Source organism: Lagopus muta, chromosome 1 (assembly GCF_023343835.1).
Source record: "Lagopus muta isolate bLagMut1 chromosome 1, bLagMut1 primary, whole genome shotgun sequence".
In the NCBI taxonomy this organism is placed as follows: domain Eukaryota; kingdom Metazoa; phylum Chordata; class Aves; order Galliformes; family Phasianidae; genus Lagopus; species Lagopus muta.
In genome coordinates this window covers 33,664,337-33,688,940 of record NC_064433.1, presented here as the reverse complement: position 1 = coordinate 33,688,940, position 24,604 = coordinate 33,664,337, and the positions used below count along the sequence as shown (strand labels likewise).

Here is a 24,604-nt window from a genome sequence, read left to right as displayed (position 1 = left end):
CTGATGAATATCTGAGGTCTCAGGACAGAAAAACAGGTGCACTTGTAAGCACTGTTGCAAACTATGCTCCTTTTGTATCTTAAATTGGTACCTAGCACAAAATAAATTGAAGACAGCAGAGCGAGAAGGAGTCATGCTAACTAAGTCACATATAAAGTACATCACTACTGATGAAAAAAATGCATTTCCTTCCTCCAAGTTGCGTGCAGCAAAATTAGAAGCCACCTCCTGGTCAGGATATTTTACAGCTATTTACTGAAAAAAAAACCCCAAACACCACTTTCTTGTTGAAAATCCACCCCTGTGCCAAAAATGTAACACTGGATTGCCATTTCAAGTGAGACTCCCAGGATTAACAAAGAGAAAATAACAATACTTGCATATAGAGCATGCCTTGACTTTCATTCAAGCACCTGAAAGCACTTTCCTCATATTAGCCTGCCCTAGCCCTTCCAGGAAAGGATCAGCCCCACACTCCTTCAGTGTCCACATCTCCTACTTGGGTCTGTAAAGGATACAGAATTAAACCAGAAGTACTTTTACTCCGTAATTATTATCATAGCTCTTATGGGAGAGGAATAAATTCATCCCCACAGCCGTTGACTGCCTCTCCTAAAACTGCCCATTTCTATTAGTGGCAGAGAGTAAATGTGTCTTCTTGTAAGGGTACTGTGTTACTGACACATGTATGAAACAGAACTTGGGACACATACATTTAATAAGGTGAATCATTAGCCAGAAACTATAAGAAACCTAGAAACATTTACACTGAATCTTCTGTCCTCTATCACTCTTTATTACGAGGATTCTCACTTTCTCTACACCACTCCCTGCAGAAGAACAGGGAGCAGACACCACTGCTGGATGGGGCAGCCTGGTAGTACTTTGTTCCATAGGTAGGGCTCAGACTGGACAGTCCTGAAGAACAGATCAACCTTATCCAAAGCATTCAAAGAATCAGATGCTGTGGTGTCATCACTACATCTGACATTCACTGGATCTGTATTGGACCTCTATGTGTAATTAAGTTACAAAGTGGAGAAAATACTACTGATATGCAGACTGTTTTCAAACACTTTTCAGGCTTATATTCAGGTTTGGCTTGGGTACAAAACCCCCGCTGGACCCAGATCTCTTCATTCTATTGTGTATATAAAGAACACACACATCTCTTCAGTTTCTTACTCCTACGCATCTCTGCTTATCAATTAGATGTATGCTAGAGGTAGTGTGCATTCTGCATACTCATGCCTGAGTTCACAGAAACAGGTAAAAAAAAAACACTTGTTGGTTAAAGACACAATGTAAAAGCGTGCTTCCCCTCCTCACCCAACCTGCTCAGAGCACGCCACACTGAGGAAGGATGGCCTTGAGCTGCAGGCAGAGGCAGCACGCCAGGAAATCTGACTGCTATTCCTGGCGCTTCTACAGATTTCCTTGGGCAATGCAATTAACCTTGTGGAGTACATTTTCAATGGAGGTGAGGCCCAGCTCCTCTTTCTGCATTCATGGCGTTTTCATCAGTAAAAATGGAACTGCAGGAGCAAGAACTAGCTGATACGCTTTCTCTGTCAAGTAGTTGGATGTATGATTGTTCACAACCCTGCCAGCAACAAAACTGAGATTTCCACACTGCCAGGTGCAAAACTGCCAGTACCAGTCTCAGTGCTTTGTTTCCTCCTATGTAAAATGGGCAATGAGGGTTATGAAAATCAAAATACGCAGCCAAAAACGAAAACTATTTTTTAAAGCTTTTGAACACCTGTTATCTCTGATTATAAAAAGAGAAGAACTCTGTATTTCCGTTTATTGTTTACTACAGATGCTGTATCTTTCACTTTCAGCATTTTTACCCATTAAAACTTCCTCTTTGGGTCTGAAGTAGACTGTAGTAGAACAGAAGATTTTCCTTTAAGAATTCTGAAGTGAGAGTAAAAATCAAAGCATATTTTAGCTAAACTGGAGATGTTGTAATAGCTCTTAACAGAAGTGGAAGCAGATTAAAGAACTAGTGAAATATCCTTCTGTTAATATAAATGTAGTTTAGAAAAAGAAAGATCACGGTCAAATTTTCTGTTTTGATGTCCAGGATGACCTGCAACTGAAACAGATGGTGCCACATCTGCTTATACCTACAGGGAGATCCCAAGGAAGGACAAGAGTGGCGTCCCATCCTTGCTGACGAGCTTACAGAGAAATGAAGACATGCACTTTTTCTTTTTCTTAGTGTATTCTTATGCACTTGGTACAATCATGGATGGTGTTTTAAACTTCCCCAAAATGTTAAATAGGGACATTAAAAAAAAAAAAAAAAGAAGTAAAAATTGGCCCCCAAATCATTTAAGATCTAATTATAAATCATAAGATAAAATTAAGAATTCCTAGAGCCACTTTTCTCAAAAATTTTACATTTTGAGACATGATTTCATTTACAGATCACCTGAGCTGGAAAGTACATACATAGGTATTAAGCTTTTATGACATTTAGTTCAATGTTTTTACCTATTCCTTACGTTTAGGAGTCTGGAAGGAGAGGTTAATACTCTAGTTTTCGTAATTAGAAAAGCCCCTTCCAGCTCTTTAGACAACCAAAATTTTGAGCTCTCCCAGACGACACTGTTGTCTGCACAGACGTAAAATATGTCATGGCACAAGATATTTTATTTATTACCATGTTTACATTTTGCCTTTTACTACAAATTGTCCATTTTACTACAAATGGACCATGAAATAATTAACTCAAACAAAAATAGGTCATCATAAAAACAGAAGCTTTGGCCTGGCTTAGGCATGCACTGGACAGCATTCTGCTGCCAAAGGGTGGGATTTCCCTCACATAGCTTTTGCTATCTAGATGTCCGGACTGCGCCTTCTTTTCTCACTTAGGCTGTCTTTCCCAATGACAAAAGATTGCCTTCTCCAGATGAGATCTCACCTACTACATCACTCCAGATGAGATCCAGAGGAAAGCACTGAGATCTCAGCACAGCTTTCTCTCTCTACTCAATGGAGAAGCCTGTGTGCCTTTGAGCACCTCCTGGCCTGTGACTTCTCATGAGGTAAAAATTACTGCACCAAGAGAGAAATGAGCAAAACTGGTTAAAAAGCACAATTATCATGGCACTACCAGACAGAAGTTTCCACTTAGATAATAGTTTGCAAGACTCATGACAGAAAAGAAATAGCCTCAAGACTCAGTCTTCAGGTATTTCTGTGAGATTATAAAGGATCTGAGGCAAGGGGATCGCTTGATAAGTATTTCTTGATTTCAACCTCAGTTTTCAAAAGTGGGCAGGTAAAGGAGGAATAGAAGTAGGTCCCTGCCCTGAGACAGGCCTTCTGAAACTGCTGGAACAGAAACATGCCCCACGTTTTGTGCTCACGGCTTGATACGTCAGCCATGTCAAAACAGCACTGGGAAGTAATCAGAGGAAACACTTCTCAGGAAAAAAGAATTCTGTAATGATTTTTTAAACGTGGTTTGGCATCCCTTAAGCTGGAGTGAAAATCTGCCCTCATTAAAAAGAGGAAAAACCTGAGTTTCAAAAATACTCTAACGGCTCACTGATCCTGATTGGATCCGTTGAAATTCCTGCTTAAGGAAATTAAGGTCATTTCTGATTATCTTTTATCTTCTAGCAATCAGAAAAGTGCCATCTAGATCATCTAGCAGAAAACAAGATTCTTGAAAGACAGGGAGGTTTTTAGAACAAGTCACAGCTCCTATTGGACATCAGTGACCGGGTGGGCACGTGGATGCTTCACACACACTGTCTATGGAAATCATGTGGTTCTGTCCTCTCATTATGATCATGCTCTGGGTTATTGCTTGTTTGTTTGTTTTTTTTTAAGCATTGTGCCATGCCACAATTAATGTGTGGTCCAGGATAAACTAAGTGGAAATGAAATCAGACAATGCCAAAAATGTATCTAAAGACAAAAAAAAAAAAAACAGTGGAAACAAAAACAGAACACCCTTTAAAACATCAGTTTCAGAAATGGCTTTCAGGTTTCTCCATTAAACCAATACCAGAGAGCACTACAACTGTATGAAATTTCCAGAGGTTTCAGAGTAAATAGCAGTGTAATTCATCATTCAGTCTACTGCTCTAATCTTATCCCTGTACTCTCAGTCAAATTCTAGATATACAAGAATGGAATGGAATGGAATGGAATGGAATGGAACGGAACGGAACGGAACGGAACGGAACAGAACAGAACAGAACAGAACAGAACAGAACAGAACAGAATAGAATAGAATAGAATAGAATAGAATAGAATAGAATAGAATAGAATAGAATAGAATGGCATCTTTGATTTCAAGCTCTTTACGCAGGCAAAACTGATTGCTGATTGCACAAGAAGCAGCATCAAACCCCAGTGGAGAATGCCTGATGAAATCAAGGCAAACGTTTTGATGGTTTCTGGGCATGCCTATGAATTTGACTTTATACCTGTGCATAATTCTACTAATTAAAGCCATGTTGCTTCCTTCACCTGCCTTTTCCAAGCAGCACAGACTACATCCCCACTATCAAGAAAGCAGAAGAAAACAGGCTGACTCCACGCAACGTACCTTTCAAGAGGTTGGTTTTTTTTGCTTTGCTCTAGCCTATGAGTTGAATGCCTCCTGGACTGCATTAGATGCACTACTGGAGCATGTCTTCCAATTTTGTTTCATTCAAAATGAATCCAGCCCATGAGCTCTGAGGCTGCTCTGCAATGCAAACAATAACTAGGGACAATTAGGAGATCTGATTCCAAAGCACACTCCCAATTTGACCTAAGATGCTAATGCAGACGCAGCCAAAGAGCTTAGAAGGTGTTCCTGCACTAAAACCTCTAAAATTACAGAGTACCAAGGTCATGAAGAGTTTTACCTCTCTCCCAATTAATAAGTCTCACAGCTTTCAATGCATTTCACACATGTGCAGCAACTTACAGCGAAGATGAGTTCTCCAGCAGCAGACATTGTGTTTCTGATTCCACATATTTTCATTTCCCATCTGTGTGATCGGTCAGGATTTTTATTCAATTAGCCTTCCACATTTGGAAAGCTTTTCTATGTATCTGAGTATTTTATTTTCAGAAGAGTTTGCCACTTTTTACTGTCTGTTCTACAGACGGTCCTCTTTCTTTGACAGCTTTGCCAAGCCCACATGATTGCTCTGAAAAGATCACTGGATGTATCACATGCCGGGTTCCTTGCCCTCTTCGCTAGGACCCTCTCTTCCAAGTTTTTTATTAGGCAAGATTTATTTCTTTTCCAAAAAATGCTATATAAATAACTATTTTGCTAGTCACAAACATTAAATACTTAATTTGAACCGGCAGAAAGACCAGCTACCGGAATTCTGCAGTGGTCTGTTAGCTCATATGTCTCCGTGTGTGCATACTGAAGGAAACAGCAGAAATAATACTTTACAATTTGATGAACAACATATGACATTGAACCTCCAGACTTGCAAAAAAGGGTCACAATCTTAGGAAAATACCTGAAAGGCAGAATTCTGTCCTCTCCAAAGAAAATCTTCAGACTCCTTACTTTAATTGGTACAGAACTGTTATCATCAAGGCTTGGTATGTAAGTAAAATGGGATTAAGCAAGAAAATAACCACTAAGGACTTCACTGAAGTTTGGGTGATAGAAAACTGCATCTTCTGAATACATGAAAACGTGAAGGATGATATTGTGCCAGCTACTGTTAGGCAGACTCCCTCTTTGATCTGGCTTACACATTTTACTTATAGTAGGCACTATAATGGCTTGTAATAATTTAACTGCATTTATTTCTGGAGCAAAATAAGGTATGTCACCATACACAAAGAAGGAACTTGTGAAACTAATCTAAACCAGAAAGAGAGAAGAAAGAGGAAAAAGGTATGTTTGACTCTCAGAGCCTACAGAATTACCACAGTAAGAGATTGTGAGAGAGCTAGAGATATGAGCATTCTCTCTGAAAATCACAAGAAATCACACCACTGGAAGATGCAAGTAAACAAAGCGTGCTTCCTATAGACATAATACGAGAGTAATTATTGAGTCTTAAAATATGCCTTACTTTAAAAAAAAAAAAAAAAAAGTGAAATTGTTGTAAGCATGGGTGCATAATAAAGCAATGCATATGCATACTGAATAGCCAACAATTCCCTATTCTGTAAATCAGATTGTTCAATCCAATTCAGCCCATATTGAATCTAACGTTCCACTGATACCGCCTACTCCTTCTTCCCCATACTCTTCCCCACAGAGATACAAAAGTAAAAGGGAAACAGTCTAGCCCAAAAAAGCCCACAATTGTTCAGCTCTTTCCACTGAAAACTCGCTTCATTTCTGACTACAAGCACTTAGAGAAAATCTTTGAACATTTCATGCCACTACATTTTCCCTTTTCATAAAGCTATTCAGCCACCCCTGTTCAACCACCACGCATTCCTCAATCAGTGGAGATGGCTTGCCTGTTATAAATCACTCTCATAAAACAGCTATTTCTGCTTCTTCCCCTGGGACTGCACCCAAGGTGAGGATCAAGCCAACAACACTTAGCATCCACATGTGCAAGTGCAGAACCAAATGGGAGGAAGCAGGCGGTAACTAATCTATCTTTTACTGCGCCTGCTGTAAGCTGCCTTTGGGAACATCACCAGCACAGGTAGGTTTGGGAAGGTGCCTTGGGAAGGCACTGCTTCCTAGTGCCAAGGAGATGCTTGTACCTGAAATCTGCCTCATCCAAAAACTCCAGGCATAAGCAACACACAGTATGTGTGAATGTTTTCTCTGCAGAATTTCTGAAATACCCTAGGATACTTCATCACTGGACAAAGCTACAGAACTAGATCTTAATGTGACTGGTAAAGCCCTTTCCTGTGTTTAGCTGCTGATGCTCTGGAGAACATCAGCAGTAGTTTTAAGGACCTTCTGATGTGCTCTGAGCCTTCAGAAGCGTGCATGTTGACAGCAGTGTTAACACCCTTGCAAAAGAACTGAACCAAAGGGGAAAAACGGCAGGACAGCAAAACTGAGCTGGGCAGGGATTTGAAAAAGAAGTCTAAAGAAGGTTGAGCAGAAAAAGGAAAAGACAACTAGAGAAGCATGCAAGATGGGACAGCTGGCACATGCAGACATCAGAGAGAAAAAGTGTCAGGTACATGAAACTCAGATCTTTCCATGGCCAAAGAATCAAAACATATTTGTCTGATGGCCACATCTGAAGAGTAAATGGCCAGGAAAAGAGCAAGTTTCAAACAAAACATACTATTGTGACTACAATTATATATATATACATATATATAAAAGATAAAATTTATATATACATTCTATACATACAGAGAGAGAGAGAGAGAGAGAGAGAGAGAGAAGAGCAGAACAACCTAATTCTAAAAGCAAATATCCTGCTGTTCATTTATGCTCTTTCTCACTGAAATCAAGGAAAATATACTGTAATTCCAGGGAATGTTGCACACTATACATTGAGTTGTACAAACTACATCTGAATGTTATCACGTCTCTCAATCACCTTCGGATGTCTGATAGTGCCCCTTTAACCTTTGTTACTCGATTACTGAGCAAGTTATCTCTTTGCTACTCTTTTCTGAAGGAAGAACTGTGCCTCTTTCCATGCTGATAAGAGACATAAATATTCACTCCCAGCAAACATTCAATAGTAAAGTGTCTTGAGCAAACTACCAGAGTCTAAAGGTAGGAAGCTGTGGTTAACTTTTCTGCTCTCTTAACCCTTTAGTCAATCCACCAGAACAAACAGACACAGAAGATGGATGTTCTTTTTCACAAACGAAGCAGAAATAATTGTTTCCTTAGAGAATGGACTTGTAACATGTTTTATAACACAGAAAATAAATCAAATGAAAATAAATCAAATGATTGAAAGTGGAATATTTACCCATTTTCTGGGCCGCCCTCGGGGTCGCTTTTCACCAGTGGCTTCTGCTTTCTGTAAAGGAAAAAAGAAACACAGCGTATTTTATACCTCAGCATTATTTAACAACCTTGGTAACAAGGAATTCCTCTCCTGCAATACTACCCATCAGTACTTCATTTGTGTGGCACCAAGCATCCTCCTCAGCCCACAGGGAAAGGAGGTGCCTGTGATGTACTTTCTGCCATTTCCCAGCCCACAGGGCCAGAGGACACCTCGCTGCACCCTGCTTTGGTCTGTGCTGTGGACAGGGACACGAGGCAAGTTTGGGACCTGCCGAACTGCAACACCATCACATCTAACCTCCCATGGGTTGCAGCCATCAGCCATCACCTCAAGGTACTGCATTTGATATGCAGCCTGTTTCAAGCCTGAACAAAGCATTTCATAGCAGCTACAACTCCTCCTTTCAGGCTCCTGATGTTCATGCACATAATGGATTTGGACAGACTGTTACCACAAACGTGTGTTCATTCACACAGAAGGTAACTCCTCTACTCCTCATGAGCTTTTCCGGGTAGATGTGCACCTCAAACTCTAAGCAAACTTTCAGTGCTCCAAAACATGCATCCTATTCGAGGTGTAAGGAAACAGCATGGAAGGTGCCCTAGAAGTAACAGTGACATTTATATGAGCTCAGCAGTTGGTTCTGTAGCTCACCTTTAGGGAAATCTGGGTTCTTCTACAGACTTTTCCACGAGTATTCCCTAGATATGCTCTGCCCATCCACACCCCTTCAGGCAACAGCCCTGCTCCCAATGAGAGTGAGATCTTGCCACTGTGAGAGTAGAACTTCCGCTGCCTCAGACATTGCTAAGAACAAACATTTCTAGCATACATTCTACACGTGCTCTTCCATGTTTCCTTGAACTGTTTAGTTTCCAGTTCACTGTAGGTGTGTTTGATTAGCCCCTAGAAATCAGCCATCTCATTAAGTAGATCACTTGCAGGTCAATCTCTGTAATATACACTGTCACCTAACACTGGGCACGGCGGATCCCTCTGCCAGAGAACCTGAGCCTAAGGAGCTGCAGAGGAATCCCTACACAAACAGCACTACAAGGTAAATGCAATTACTCTAAAAGAAATATCTCACCAAGAAAAAAAAGCTGTGAAAAATAAAATTCACACTCCTAAAGGGCAAAATTATCACTCAGACTTGTTAAAAGAGTAAACTTGTCCTTTAATCATTTATACCAGCATTACATGTAAGGTGAAACCCTCTTATGAGAATACTTGCTAAAGTGAATTTGCTACATACTGTTGCTGTCTATTTCAGAGTTTTGGGTCCTTTTAAAGTGTTCCATATTTCCCTACTTAATTACCTGAAGGATGCAAGAAAGGTTCAAAAATCTATGGAAAAAAATCTAACTTTTTGGAAACTAAAACTGCTTTTGTCTCCCACTTAACGCTACTAAAGGCATGGTGGGAGCTGCAAGCTCCACTCCAGGGCTGGGAGGAGGGGGGGTGAGCCATCTCCCCAGAAAGGCCGCAGCCAGGTTCCAGGGGCTGAGACCACTTGGGGAACCCTCACACCAACAGGCGCCAGGCTCCTGCTGCATTACGAGTTCTGCCTCCTGTTAGAGGAAAAACATTTCCAGAGCCTTATCAAAACCAAATCTTCCCCAGAGGTGAGCTGAGCAAACAGCGGGGAATGCCAGTTACTATGTTTTGGTACAGATCTACTCTGTAAGTAAATAGGAGGGTTTCCACAGGCTAAACTGCAGCAAGTGAGCAACCGGAACCAGCGGAGAGGATGTGTTTATCCGCATCCTGAGGGCAAAGGAAGACAAAACACTCCTGGAACTACCACGAAGCAGCAGAGCCAGTCCAGTGGTGATAAAAAGGCGTGAAGTTTAGCAAAATATTCCCCTTCTTTCCATCTGGATTTTTTTTTTTGAGGTTGCGTTTCACAAACATAGCCCGTATTTTCTCCAGCAGCACAAGACTGCCTTTTAATTTGGGGGCTTGAGGAAAGGTTTTATTGTAGATCAGACAAATTATTCAATGTTTCTCTGTATAATTTTCAAGTAATTAATAAGAATGGGAACAAGTAAGCGCAAAAGCTTTGCTTTTTGTATTCCACAGGTATTTACATAATCTAAACCACGTCTGTCCATCAGGTCTCTGCTTTAATTGAAGTGTTGCCTCTGAAGCTGGGAAAAAATCCCAGGAGAGCCCAAAGCCACCCACTGATCACAGGGGTCCGTATCTGGGCAGCACAGCGCGGCGCTCAGCCACCCCACCTGCAGCAGCCAGTAATTGCTCACGCAGAAAGGAAGCTGCTGCCCTAATCCTCTAAAGCACTCTCTGAAATTGAGATGTGTTTGGTCAGGATTTTCTCAGCACTCGGCGCTATGCTAGGAGGCATCCTCTTGTTCTGTGCATCTAAGGCATGGAATCACCGAACTCAGAGGAGGGCTGTGTGCATAATCAAACCAAGGCTATGATAATTTGTGATAAATTTCTTATAACCAATCATATCAACATCTCATTATTACTGTCGCATTTTAGGACTAGAACTGGATTTACGTGCTCTTCAGTGCATGATCTATAGGGGAATGCTATTTTTGTCCTGAATGATGACCACACCAGCCACCACCACCACATCAACATGTCTCCAGACAGCTGTGCAATCCAGCCAAGCCCCACACCACAAGGCCAGTCCAACCCGAATAGCAGCCACCAGCCCCATGGAACCCAGTCGCCTCGGATCGCTGCATCTCCATGCTGCACCAACGGCCATGCCCAAACAGCTGGTGCTGCCGCAGGTAATTAACAAGATAAGACAAGTATAAATAATTGAGTGACTATAAAGTGCTCTTTGGGCATCTATCTATTGTCAAGGAAGATGGCAAATACAATAGAACCCAAATTTTGGGAACTCTGCAAAATGATCTGCTGGAGACCTCAGCTGAAATGTGTCAGAGCTCAGACAGGTGAACCAACGGCAAGGTCCCACTGCAAGGATGGCTGCTGTCAGACTGTGCCAAAAGAGCTTGTGCAAGGAACTTATAGAAAAGTCCTTTTTGCTATTTGTTTCTCTTTTTTAGAAGAAATGTAGGCATTGGCTAGATACAAAACTACTGCGCTTGCTGTGTCTGTTTCACCTGTTTTAATTCTAAACAGGAGCCATCTCCTGCTTCACCCACCTTGCTCAGAGCATTTGCAGTCTGATTTTTCTAGGTACAATAACTCTACTGTGATCCCTTGATAAACGTGAACTTGTTTTCCCTTTCAACCTGCTACGATTGGTGCTGGTAAGAATGAATGAAACATGGGAAAAGCCAAATAGATTTTCATGAACCAATTTAGAGCAGAGTCCTGGTCACATGCAACATTTTTTTTTTTTTCTTTTTTTTTTTTTTTTTTTACCTTTGGACCGTTTAACTCAGGGACGTGGTTTTCCACATACCAAACTCTGGCCATGTAATGAGAGACGGTACGAAGTGTCGTCACACACAGAAACACAGGTTCTGGTTTTCAGAGAATGACATTTCAAGATCTGGTATCATCGGTGAAGTTTACTACTTCAATAACTGCAACATTACTCAAGATGCTTGTACTGAAGGCAAATTTTAGAAGAGATTTTATTTACAGATATTCCTGGGATACCTTCCTGACGTTTTCTTTTCAGGCAAACATACAGACGTTAGCACGTTTTTTCCTTGTTCTGACCCTATAATTGTTTTTTTTTCTTCCCAACAAGAGAGCATTTATGCCCCTATGGTATTTTTGTGAAGCCCAACTGTGGGAGCCAAACAAAGAAAAGCCCCTGAATGGCACAGGGAAATGCGACAGGCTGGGAACACAACACAGCCTAACAAATAGAACTCAACCACACAGCATCCAAGAACTGAAAAGGAACATCCTTACTATGACCCGTCTGCAAAACCCAAGTTGTTCTTTACAAAAAATATAAACCTTTCTTTTTTTTTTTTTTTTTTTTGGTGCTAATTTTTTACCAATATTTTAAATCAGTAACAGAATGACACGTTTAAAGGCACAGATTTGAGTAACAGCTGGGTTGTGGGGACTCAAGCACAAGGTGACCAGAAGCTGTTGGTGGCTCTCTCCTCCTGTGTTAATGTGTTGTGTTTGTTCTGTTCACAAAAACTGAAGTGAGAAATGATTCTTCTAGAAAATGATGCTTACCTTTTGTGCCCATTTTATAACAAGTGAAGTACATGTAATATGCAAATGTGCTTTTTTAAACCGTGTATTGCCTAAAATTAGAGCAATTGCTGCATTATTAGCTATCCAGTTGGTCTTGCAACATTCTGTATGCATTGTCAAGTTTCACGTTGCTAATTTCCTAACAAGCACAGTTTGTTTTCAGATGCCCCAAGGCCAGTTTACTAAGACCAAACACAAGCTCTGAAAACTAATGGAAAAAAAAATAATTAAAAAGTCCTATGAACCGAGATATTTAAATCCACAACACAATCATGATTCTAGGGCAGATTCTAGGGCAAACTGTTGGCCATCCGCATTTACTTTGTGAAGCATAATAAAACAAAGCCCCAGCACTCGAGTATTTTTAACTGACTGCCGGTTTGTGCAATGTATTTTTAATTGTGATGTGTAATGGTTTGCAAGAGAACACCCCATCAATTAATCACGAGAGCGTTCTCACGTCTGCTCAGTGGGTGCGTTTATCTCGCATGTTGTGAACCCTGCAGCACAACTCAATGCACCAACTTGGAGGAGCAAAGGCCACACACCACTCTTCAGAAATTCCATCAACTTCCAAGCGTGTGGGCAGGACCCAAGTTCACATGCACGGGGGACTGAGCGGCGTGAGCTCACTCTGAGAGCTGAGACAGGGAATAGAAAGCCTTAAATGCAAGTCTTACATCTTTGTATGTGCAAATATGTCTGTCACAACACGCAGCACACAGCTTTCAGAGGTGATAACCCCACCACCAAAACGGGGCTTTCTTACAGTGCCAAAGCCTCTCCATTCATACCCTTGGTAGAAAAACTATCAACATTAATATCAGCTAGAGAGGTCGGTTCAGATGTCTGGTGAGAAGCTGAATCATTTCAGAGAGGGTTAATTATCTATTTGGGAAAAGAGCTACAATGTTTAGTGGAAATGTGATCTCAGATGCTTTTTTCTAAGAAGGCTTTATGAGCCTTTTGTGTTTTAGGAGAGTTATCAAACATTTACATATTTTAATCCTTAAACCTGGAAACAAATAAAACCAGTAATTACGTACCCCTCGAGGATTTTTTTTTAAATGATAAAAGGACATGTGGACTTCGGTGAATTTTTTATAATATCAAAACCTGAAAAAGGTTTGCTTTAATTAGGGAGGTAACCTGATGCGTTCTGAAAATCAAAATGCTACAGTGAAATTGCTCAGATCATAAATTAGATTAAAAAAAAACAACCGTGTGCACCAGAATCATCTAGAAAGCTCTTGAATTGATATGCCCACAGATGTAAGAGAGATTTCATGTTATTTTCCATTAATATCAATTTTCAAATCACTCATATAAATGAAATAACATTAATGCTTGTCTCAAAAATGTCTATCTTTTGAAAACACGTTTCTATGAATTACTTCAAACCTAATCTCATTACAAATATTTCTCCTAGGAAAGCCAACACTCTGAAGAGTAATATTTAAAATACTAAAGCTCACACTTGATCTTGCTGGGCTAATAAAAAACTCCTCTTTCCTTTTCCAAGAGCGAAATTTTAACTTTTATAAAGTGAATCTGAAGAACATTTTTATTACACAAAGGAAAAAAAAAAAAAGACTTTCGAAGGTCAGTAGGTTGGACAGTGGCTTGATATATTTTAAATGCTTAACCTGTAAAGCAGTTTTACTAATTCATGACCTTCTAGTCAGAATACACCGCTTTCTGCAGCTCAGAAAGTTAAAAAAAAGCCAAACAACACAAAACAAACACACACACACACAAAACCCACCTATTTCACATTTAAGGAGAGCTGGAAAACATCCCTCAAACAAATGCTGAGAAGCTTGGAGCAAAGCAGACATGAAACCCCCATCACCCCCCCAATAACTGAATACTTATCAGCAGTTGCTCTAGGAATTTATAACACTGAAAGCTATCAAACTAAATAAGGTCAGCACCATAGGCACAATGAAAAATGAACCATAATGAGTTGAGGCTACAAATACCTTCCACACGGACTTTGCCACAGATCTGCTTAAAGACACTGATAGCCTTCAGCATCGCAGCTCCCTACCAGATTTTGTAAGCTTTTGTTTCCAATTTAGTACCTGCGAATTGGTGCTAACTGCTGCGCGACCATCACCATAAACACAGCTCAGCATTTACTTCCAAGCCTCCACACAACTATTTGCCTTCACTAAAATAACTCCAATAGCAAGGTGTGATTTGCCTTGATAGCAGTTTTCTGACACTGAGCTTTCCCAGATTCAGATACAATGAAGGCACGCTGAATTTGCTGTCGAAGCCCATGCAGTAAGTGGGATGAGCCCAGGGAGGCTGTACCAGAGCTGGGTGCAGGCAGAGCCACAGACGCACGCTGCTCCCATCCCCAGGCACAGGCAGGGGCTCAGAAGACAAACAGCACTTCAAGGGAAAGTCTCTTAGAAGATGATTTCTAAACGAGATATCGAGGGCTTTTACTGTAACTCACAGTTTACTTTACCAGCACATTTTAAAGCTGTAAATTTCAATACATGCGCTTATTTCCATCAAGGCTCAATTGGATTTTCTTCTAATTAACCCGTATTTGACAAAACACACTGAGCTTTAGTACCCACATTTGGTCAGTATTGTAAAGCCCATAAGTGGGCAAGAAATACATCTTCTTCCAAAAACCTACACTGAGATACAGTATGCTTAACACTGATTTCACTGCTTGATGCAGGGATCCCAGAAAACACATCAGATGCATGGTGGTGTTTCACTATTCAAGGAGCAGCCTGCCCCTCTGAGTTCTGTGCCCTGGGTCCTGCTGTTTGTAAACTTAAAATACAAACTACACGCTGTATGTACATACATTGCATGGAGCCTTTCTCAGAGGCTCCAGCCCCACTGCTCACAGCCTATATGGCTGCGTCCTTTGCTACCACTTGATTTAAAAAAAAAAAAAAGCATTAGGAATTTTCTCTTTCATGCTCTCACCTTCTGAGCTGCTTTAGAGGGACTCTTGTTTTTGCTTCCCTTGGGTCTTCCTCTTGGTCTTTTAGGAGATGGTTCACCAGTTGGTTCCTAAACACAGGAAAACATGCTGTTGTGGCAAGCAGCTACAGCACCCGAGATCTGAAGGACAAACTACAACGGAGCAGTTACTGAAAGCGTAGGAATTAACAGCCTAAAGAAATGCAACAACGTTTCAAGTACCACACGAAAAACCGAACAACTCGAGGTAAAGAGAAAAATACCATCAGCACACTGAGGGAGTTCAACTTTCCTTGCAATTGCTCAGAAAGCCCTGAGAAGCTCCAGTGCTCTCCCCAGCAAGCTACAGCAGAAAGCAGTTTTTAAAGAAGATGGCTATGGCTTCCCTCGTGCAGTAATGAGTATTCAGAAGTTAACGGAGTTATCCATTTAATTTTAATCGCGTTTCATTATAACCAGACACAATTAGCACACACACACCTTCAGGAAAAAAAAAAAAAAAGAAAGAAAAATTAAAAAAAAAAAAAACAACAACAAAAAAACCCAAAGCAAACTACTGGAAAACCAGAAAGAAGGGTTTGAGACTAATCTCTCTGCCAGGGAGACAAATACTGCGGGTGGATTTTTTTTTTTTTTTTTTTTTTTTTGGTGCCGTTCTGCATTACTTTCACACCTATTTCAACCAGAATTGATTCGCAGCAAAATGCAAATGCAAAAGTTCCCTCCAGCGGAGCCTTAGGGGAGATAAAGGATCTGAAATAAACAAACAAAAAAAGTCTAAAACGCCGAGACCGGAGCAATGATTGCTTTGGCAGTTTTAGCCAGCTCCTGTTTCTGACAGTGCCCAACCAGTGCTGCGCAACTGGGGTAAGTTATGCGGGTTCGGGCTCACCGAACTCTCCCACTTTCCCAATACTTCGCGTTTCACTCGGAGCGCAGGATGGGGCACAACCAATGAAATGCCCTTTGTTAACTTACAGCGGTCCAAAGCCCGCAGCTCTCGGACCACCGAGGGCTCAGGGGAGGCTGCAGAGGGGTCTCCTCCCCGCGGGGCCTCGGCGGGAGCCCCACGGCACCGCACCGCTGCGAGGGTACGCCGAGTGTTTTCCCTTACGTGCATTCAAATGCTAAAATAAATGAAAGAAAATAAAGGAGAAAGAAAAGAAAGAGAAGAAGAAGAAAAACGAAAGAAAGAAGAAAAAAAGGGAGGAAAAAAAAAAAAAAAAAAGGTAGGAGTGGGGGAATTGAAAAGAAAAATAAATAAATAAAGGAAGGCCCAGAACGGCGCTGATGGGGGCAGCGGGCCGGAGCTGCTCAGCGCGGCACTGCGGCAAAGCTGGAAGCCGAGGGGCTCCGGGGATACGGCTCCCAGAAAGCGAAGCCCTCAACGCCGGCAGCGCAGCATCGAGGGGCCCGGCCCGCGGTTCCCACAGCCCCCGGAGCGGCTGATGCTGAATGAATGGGGCGATCGCAGAGAGCCCGCTTAGCGGGAGGCAACTCCGTGCTCGCAGCCGCGACCTGCGAGGGGCCGCGGGCGCGCGGCACCGGGCCGCGGCCACCCGGGCGCTGCGACAATGGCACTCGGGGGAGGTGGGAGCGGACGGGTGAGGGCTGGGGGTGAGGTGAGCAGCGCGCGGCCATCCTGGCGCTTGTGGGTCCCTGCGGGCCCGGGGCGGGCGGCGGGGGCGAAGGTGGTGCGGAGCAGTGCGGGGCGGTGCGGGGCGGTGCGGGGTCGTGCGGTGCGGGGCAGTGCAGCCCCCCCGGCTGCCCCCACATCCGTGAACGGAACGGGGGCACCGCTCTGCAGGGGGAGGAGGTGGGGAATGGAGGAGACGCGTTAAGAAAAAAAAAAAAAAAAAAAGAAAAGAAAAAAGAAAGAAAAAAGGCAGCCCTACGCGACCCTCCAAACCCCCTCCTCTCCCTCAGCGCCGGGCTCCGGGGGCAGGCAGGGGCCGGGTCGCTCGGACTCCGGCCCCGGTGGGACCGCCACACTCAGGCACGCACGAACGAGACCCTGCTGGCTCAGAGAGGAGCGCGCCCGGCGAGCCCCCGCTCCCCGCTTTCGCAATTTCAAACTGAGCTCCAAGTGCCCCCGCGGGCGCTGGTTGGTCGGAGCCGCGTTCCCCACTGACACGGCTCGGCCCCGGCTAGCGGCCGCCACAATAGCGGAGCCCCGCGCGCAGCCCTCAGCCCCCGTCCGCGGCACCCGCGGCGCCGCGCGGTACTGACTTGGGGCTGCTTCCTGGGTCTGCCTCGTCCTCGCTTCTGCGGCTCGGCGGCGGCAGGTTGCTCCGGGGCGGCGGTGGAAGGCTGGCCGGGTCCCTCGCCTTGGGCGCTCATGGCGAGCCGAGAGCACAGCCCTCCGCCCGGCTCTGCGCGGCACCTCGCGACGGGGGGAAGCACACGGAGCGCTCGCGCCGCTTTCGCTGCGCGCTGCCACCGCCGCACCGGACGTCCTGGTGCTGCCAAAAAGGAGAGGAGAGGGGAGGAGGAGGAGGAGGAGGTGATGGTGGTGGCGGCGGCGACGGCGGTGGTGCTGGAAGAGGAGGGGAATGGAGCTCTCCGACAATTTAGGAAGGGGTTAGGAACGTGGAGCGGTCCCAGAGCGGGAGGGTTTAAAAAAAATTAAATTAAAAAAAAAAATTAGAAAAAAAAATTAAAAAAAAAATAGATCGCAGCGCTGGGAGAGGGTAACGCTCCGAGACGAGAGGGGAGAGCCCCGCAGAGGGCAAGTGGCGGCCGTGCGCTCAGAGCGGCCGCGCCGAGCGGGGGTCGCACAGCGCGGGGCCGGGCCGGGAGCGCGCCCGGGGCGGACGGGGGGCGCGGGAGCAGCGGCGGCAGCGGGCGGAGGGAGCGCTCATTTAAAAATTAATAATAACGCGATTTGGGAGATCGGAGAGGAAAAAGGGGGGTGGGGGGAGGAGAGGCGGTCCTGGGTTCGTGTCTGTGATGTGAGCTGCTGGGACTGGAAATATTATTATGCGAGTCCTGCCCACGGACTGAACGGGGATGAGGGCTTTAAAAAAAAAAAAAAAAAAAAAAAAAAAAAAAAAAGGAAGAAAGAAAAACTACCTTTACTCGTGGGTGGAAAAAGCGGGAGGGGGCTGTGCAAAAAAAAAAAAAAAAAAAAAAAAATGACGGGGTGGTGGTGGAGAAGGAGGCAGCGCGCAAAGCGAGGAGCCCCGCGCGGGGCTGGCGGCGGGCCAGGCACAACATGCGGAGCGCGGCGGCCGCGCCGCCTCACGTGTCTGCCCCGGCCCGTCCCCGCCGCCGCGGCAGGTTTAAAGGGCCAGGCCGGGTCCCGCGCCCGGACCGCTGCACGTGGGCGCGCCGCCGCCGCGCGGAACAAAGGCTGCGGGTCCGGGGCCGCCCCTGGGCCGGGCCCGCCGGGCGCCACCCGCGCCCCGCCCGCGGCCAGCGGGGGGACCTGCTCGGGCGGCGCCGCGCCCTGCCCCGCGCTGCGGTGTGCCTGGGCCCGCGCCGCCGGGCGGTGCTGGCGTGACGGCGGCGGCACCGGGGCTGCCGGCGGGAGGCGTTCCCCGGCCTCCGGCAATCGAGTTTTGTGGCTGAGCTGCCCCCGGAGCTCCTGCTTCGGGGTGGGCAAATGGAGAGAGCCTTCAGGAGGGAGCGGGAAGGGCTGCGCTCTCCTGTATGATGCTATCGAGGGCGAGATGGTGCTGCAGCGCTTCTTGCGCTGGCTGCCTAGGTGTGCCGAAGTGTCTCGGTGCATTACAGGTTCTTCGCTGTCTGCAGACAGATAAGAGTAATGTAACCGGGTAAAAAGTGACTCCAATCAAACGTGTGCAGGGCCGTGCTGGGAGGCAGCTGAGTTATTTTCTGTGCAATAGGAAAAGTACACTGCAGACAGATGGGCTAAAGAAAGAGTAACCCTAGAGCACTTCTTAAGGCTGCAGATATTCCCAAAGTGTGCTTAATCCAATCACAGGCCCTGCGGAGCCCCGCTCCCCCCATCCCCAAACGTAGCTCTTGCCGGGAGATGGACACGCTCCACCTGTTGGATCTCGAAGCTCTGGGGAAAGCCCTACTGGCCCAGCTATGCGCTGCGGAACGCTGCTTCCCATCACATCACGGGGGAATCTGGGGGGCTTCTCAACCATCCTGGCCATCAGAAGTTTCAGCTGCTGTATTAGACCAAGAATCCAAATGAAGATTGTAAAGTCCATAGTTTAAAGCATAGCAGCACATAATTTTTATAGCATCCATTAATCTCTTTGAAGAGTATTCATGTCTATGGAAGACAGTGGCACACACAATTACCGAAACCTGAAGCTCCAAAGCTGCTGTCAGACAGATTAATCCCACATGGGCCATTAGTGGTTCCATCAGCCTTTCCTTGAGCAGTTCCAGTAACAATGCCACAGCCCAAAGGTTTATATGTGCAGCCATAAGCAAACACCTTCAGGAGCAGCGTTGCTATACTCGGTGCCTGAAGGCTGTTTGGACATGGCAGGTCCCAGTACATGAAGTACACCCAGGTCCCACTGGGTGCTGCCCACAGACTCACCCTCATAGCAGGGATCAGCACCGGGGCTGGGATGGCTACAGGTCTGATAGCCATTTGAAGCTGCCATCATTCTATCCCCACCCACAAGCCCTTATCTCACAAAACAGGTGAAGCTCCCAAGGGCAGCCCTGACAGTGCTGCCTTGCTGCAGCAATCCAACGACACCTGCACCCCAACTGCCTGACACAGGGAAGCACCTCAGCACCAGCACTCAGCGAGCCAGGCTCCCAAATCAAGTGGGAGCCAGCACAGTGCCTCCGTTCGAGATTCCTTCCCCTAAGAGATTGGTGACTGTTCTCTCTGCTACTCCTTCCTTTCCCACCAATAAAGAGTCACTGCTCGATACAGAGTGAACAGTGGCAAATAGAGCTGTGTAACCATTGAGAGAGTACAGCCGTCACTGCTGAGGATATGGCCTACTGTCCATAGCTTTGGGCTGAGATTTGGGCTTTGGTTTGTCAACCAGAGTGTTGTCAGCACTTTGATGATGTTGTATTTCTCAAGACATCCATAGCAGGGTAGGACATGTAAGATAAGGCCTGGTTTCCATGAAATAAGGCCTGGATTCCACAAGCTTAAAATCTCAGATTTCCAGAGAAGCTGGAAGAACTCCTACAAGGGGTAATAAGGAGGTAACGCAAGATGGATATTTGCTGCCTTAGACACAGCACTTCCCAAGAGGCTGTATGGTACTCTGCAGTCTGCATGGGTGACCTGGCCCCAATAGTTCTGCTCCCAGGGCTCTCTTTTAGCCCCACAGCTCCATGGCAGCAGCGGCCCTTCGCATCAGAATGCAAATTCCAGGTTGCAGCACAGCATCCTTCAGCAATACACCCCCAGTGTGCTCAGGTGACGGGTTAGGCTGCATGGCCTGCCTGCCCAAGGGAGGCCTGCCTCCTCCACCTGCTTGCCCTGGAGCACATAGGCTACTACAAAGTTACAGGGATGAGGCAAGCTTAAGGCCTTGCTCAGAGGGAACAGCAAATGTTTGGCATTGGAGGAGTTCTCTGGGCAGAGATAGGAGAGCAGCCAGTGAGAAGCACTGGTCTCTGATACAGGATAAGGGGAGCGAGCATAAGAGCTGTGGGGCAGCGACTGGACAGACCTGCTGCACTGCCGGGCTTCATCTTGCTCTTGCTCACCCAGTGCAGAACAGCGGCTGCTACAGTCAGCAGATGGCTGGGATAATGCTTTAGGGAAGCATGACTGCGACTGACAACCAAGACTCAGAAAAGAACATTAAGGCTCACTCTCAGGCCTTGTCTGCACAAGGGAATTTTCCTCCCTCCTCCAAATTCCCACAATTTCTAATATGAATGCAGCTGCACAATTGTTAGGGATGCTGGGAGCCGTAATATATGAGTTTTCATCCCGTCAGCCATTTGCAGCACTGTGTCAATTAACCGTCCTCAGAGCAGGGTTAACTGATCCAGTGCTGCAAGCGGCTGCTGGAGCTGAGAGCTGTCTATGCTGAGCTCCCATTGCTGTGAGCCCCGGTGCAGCTGCAGGGGAAGCAGTCCATGTGGGGTTATTTTGGTAATAATTCCCCAAACCTGAAACAGCCTAAGAATGCAATATGGCCATGCTGTGGGCCAGGACATGCAGCGGCTGCCCTGCAGGAGCTGTGCACCTAGGTTGCTGCTCCTCACAAGGAGTTCTGTCCTACAGTCCAAAGAAGAGCACTTTCTGAATTTCTGTATGAAATCCCCAGACTGGCTGTGTCTTTTCACTGATCCACACACTCACTCATTCAGAACTGTGTTGTCAGTCATGGACACTTGATCACTGGTTTTTGTTTCTCGTTTCTGAGTGCAAAACTAGCTCTTTGCTAGGTTGCTCTTCGCTGGCAGCTTTTAATTCTAACAAGACTGTATTTACGCAGCAGCAGGCAGACTCAAGCTGTCCTGTGATGAAGTTCTCACACAAATGAGTAGAGGTGGCAAAATCAGTCCCACTGGTGTTCATGCACTTTGGGAAACAGCACACTGCTGATACGGGTGTCACCCCATGCCCAGCAAGGCTAACCACTCTGTCCTTGTCCACCACCAACTAAAACAGGGAAATGCTGCTCTGCATTTGTTAAACTTTGAACAACCATTTATATGACCAATACCTGGAGTCAGGGTACTACCCATAAGTGTAATTTGGATGTGTTAAAACATTGAAACTCAGACTCAGCAAAAACCTCACTGAAAACTCTAGTTCACTACAGCCCTTGATTAATGATGGCCAGGTTTCATTTCATGCTTGGCATTTTATGCAAATACAGAACATAGCTCTGTGCAGACTGCACATGCCTATAAATATCTGTGGAGGCTGAACGCACCTGCCCAGGAACAGCCCGAGGAGATGCCCAGCCCAGGGTGCTGGGGTGTGGGGCAAACTCTGGTTTGGCAACAACCCGGATATAACCAGGAATTTTGAGAAAGGGGAAAGGAAAGGAGCCAGCTCATTCTTTCCTTACCACTGATATTTTGACTAGCTGTTTCCTCTGCTTGGGGGTCCGTCTGGACAAGGTGAGGGAGCTTCCTGCAGAGCAGGTGCCCCAGCAGTCCCTGGGAGGAAGGAGGAGTGACGTCCCTGCTACCCTTCAGTTCAGATCAAGCTGTGGAGATGCATGGCAAAGTGCTCAGGTCACAGTTGTCACACCAGGAAGCTGCCTCTTGGTGAGCATGTATTTGCTTAAATGGTTTGCATTAATCCCTAGAAAGGCTCTTATTTAAAAAAATGGTTAAAACTCCCATCCTAAATCCCGGTGGAAGTGGATTTCTACTTTCCTTTAGACCTTTTCCCCTCAATATTAGGCTCAGTATCTTGCATATGTTTTTATATGAAACCCAGTGATTAAAAGTACTTAAGACTGGCTCATTTTTCTCTGCAATGAGTTCAGTTATTTCCTTTTTATACCTTCCAGAATTTACTATACCATATCTAAATATTGGCTGCAGTCCACATGTTTTAGATCATGCTCTATAATGGTCCTGTTGTTACAGAATCCTTTGTGTGTGTGTGTGTGAGAGAGAGAGAGAACATGCATATGTGTTGGAAGGGAGGCAGGGTGCATATAATTGTTTGGAAGCAGAAATCAGGGTATATTAATTCCATAAGTGATTTCTGAACTGATAACATAAAAGTGATAAAAATAGAGAGCAGTGAAATTACAGACCTCCAGTGCCTTACCTAGCACGTGTGCTAAATAATACTTCTGATCCCAATATGTTACTCTACTGTATATATTCTACCAATAAAATGACTCATTCATCTTTCATTGCTATATAATTTTAAAGATCAGATTTATTGCTGTTACATTTCCTCGTTTTTACATAGGTTCTAAATGTAGATCCTTCGATCTGAGCCATACAATGTGTTAGTCAACCGTAAGCTACTCGAGGATGGATCAGCAGCTGAAAGTCCTCCTTCGTCACACAAAAACCTCGTTGCCTGCCGAAGACCACACAGAGAATGTACACACGTAGAGTAAGTTGGAGATCTTGGGGAAAAGCAGGATTGGATTGGATGTTTCATTTGAGAAATCACAAGCTTCAACTAAAAATAAGTCATCATGCGTGGGGCTGTGGAACCTTGAGCGTGTGACCGATTGGCTCCCAACCTTCTTGACTTCTTGTGGATGAGCCCTAAGGTGCTCTGAAGGTGATGTGAATTCTGAGCAATTTTCCATGGGGAGAAGTCTTCAGGCAGCCAGAACATACAAGATGCAAAAGCCTTGTTCTGACAGTTCCACCCATCTTCCACCCTGTGGATGTCCTGTGTTGGGGATCATGCTGTGAAGAGGGCTCAGTGGATGTTGCTTTGTGCTGGAATGAGTTTCACCCACAGAAAGCATACTGGCTTTCTATCATTTTTTTTCCCCACAAGCTAAGATAAATTTTTGCTTTGGTCCATTAACAATACTTGTATTTTTAATCAGAATTATTTTGAATGGTATTTTCTTTGGAAATAACAGTAATACAGTTTATGTGAAATACAAACAAATGAGGGAACGATTTTTACCTAAATGTATGAATAGCATTTTGCAATTTGTCATTGTGATATATTTATCTTTTGAACTTTAAGTGAGCTCAGCTGAAAAAAATGCTTCTCTTCAGCACATGACTGGAAAATATATTACACCAGAGAAGTATATTGCTGTTTCAGTTCAGAAATTAGTGGCTAAATATAATTTTCCACTATACTTACTTTCACAAAGTATGTAGTAAACTGTTTACGTTACAGTAAATTCTTAGTACGTATTCCAAAAGGTGTTAAAATCAGCGTTCTCACCCAAATTAATGAGTATTTTGTGAATGCACATTAAGAGTGAATAGATCTTTAAGATCTATTAGAAAAGACTCATAAAATGTTTTGTTTTCTGTTGAAGCCTTAAAACCACTGTAATACAGCTAGAACAAAGAGTTGTCAACACAATGAACTCAGGGGAACAGAGAAGAAACCAGTGCGGAGCAGAAAGATTTTGGCTGCCCGGTAAAGGAGTGATGAGGCACAGCTGAAGACCTAGGCCTGCTCCCTGCCTGAGAGCCATCCCCTTCCAGCAGCATGGCACATTTGTCTTTATGTGCAGTCCTTTTCGCAGAAGCTTCCCACAGACCGAGAGGAACTTCCTAGCCACTCCTTACCCTGCTGGCTCAGGAGCAGGACCAGACCTGTCTGCAAGCTGGACGATGGCAGCTGCTCCCGTTTTGCCCAGGGGTCATCTGCCTGTCACATCGCAGACATGTAACCACCGTGTGATGGAGAGCAGCCAAGCAGCCATCGAGACAAGCTGGGGCCGGGTGGGAGCTGATGCTGCTGCCAGAACTGTGCCTCTCAGGCACTCCCTGCTCACTGTGCCCAGGAAAAAAGCTGCTGGGAACGAGCTGCGGGATGGACACGTTGTCCCCTCCACCTGCTGTCCTTGGGGCGAGCAGCTGCTTCCTACAGCATGCCATCACTGTGTTCCCAAACCATTCAGCTCCTCTGATAACGGGATTGGTTTCTGTCCGCTTCCCCTTTG

At 45.1% G+C, this 24,604-nt stretch overlaps 1 protein-coding gene across 4 annotated transcripts in view; it reads right to left on the bottom strand.

The window, feature by feature from the left end:
* HMGA2 (high mobility group AT-hook 2) overlaps positions 1 to 17,881 on the bottom strand; it is a 108,234-nt gene extending 90,353 nt beyond the window's left edge. For 3 of the 4 annotated variants that reach the window (XM_048944268.1, XM_048944277.1, XM_048944261.1), the window contains exons 1-3: positions 17,298 to 17,881; positions 15,072 to 15,158; positions 7,902 to 7,952 (exon numbers count right to left, since the gene is read on the bottom strand). In XM_048944268.1, coding sequence (XP_048800225.1) covers positions 7,902 to 7,952; positions 15,072 to 15,158; positions 17,298 to 17,408 — 249 coding nt within the window. In that variant the 5' untranslated portion in view covers positions 17,409 to 17,881. Of the gene's footprint in view, positions 1 to 3,978; positions 4,718 to 7,901; positions 7,953 to 15,071; positions 15,159 to 17,297 lie in introns of those variants that run through there. The other variant, XM_048944287.1, reaches the window with a different exon arrangement.
* Between the last annotated feature and the right edge of the window lie 6,723 nt (positions 17,882 to 24,604).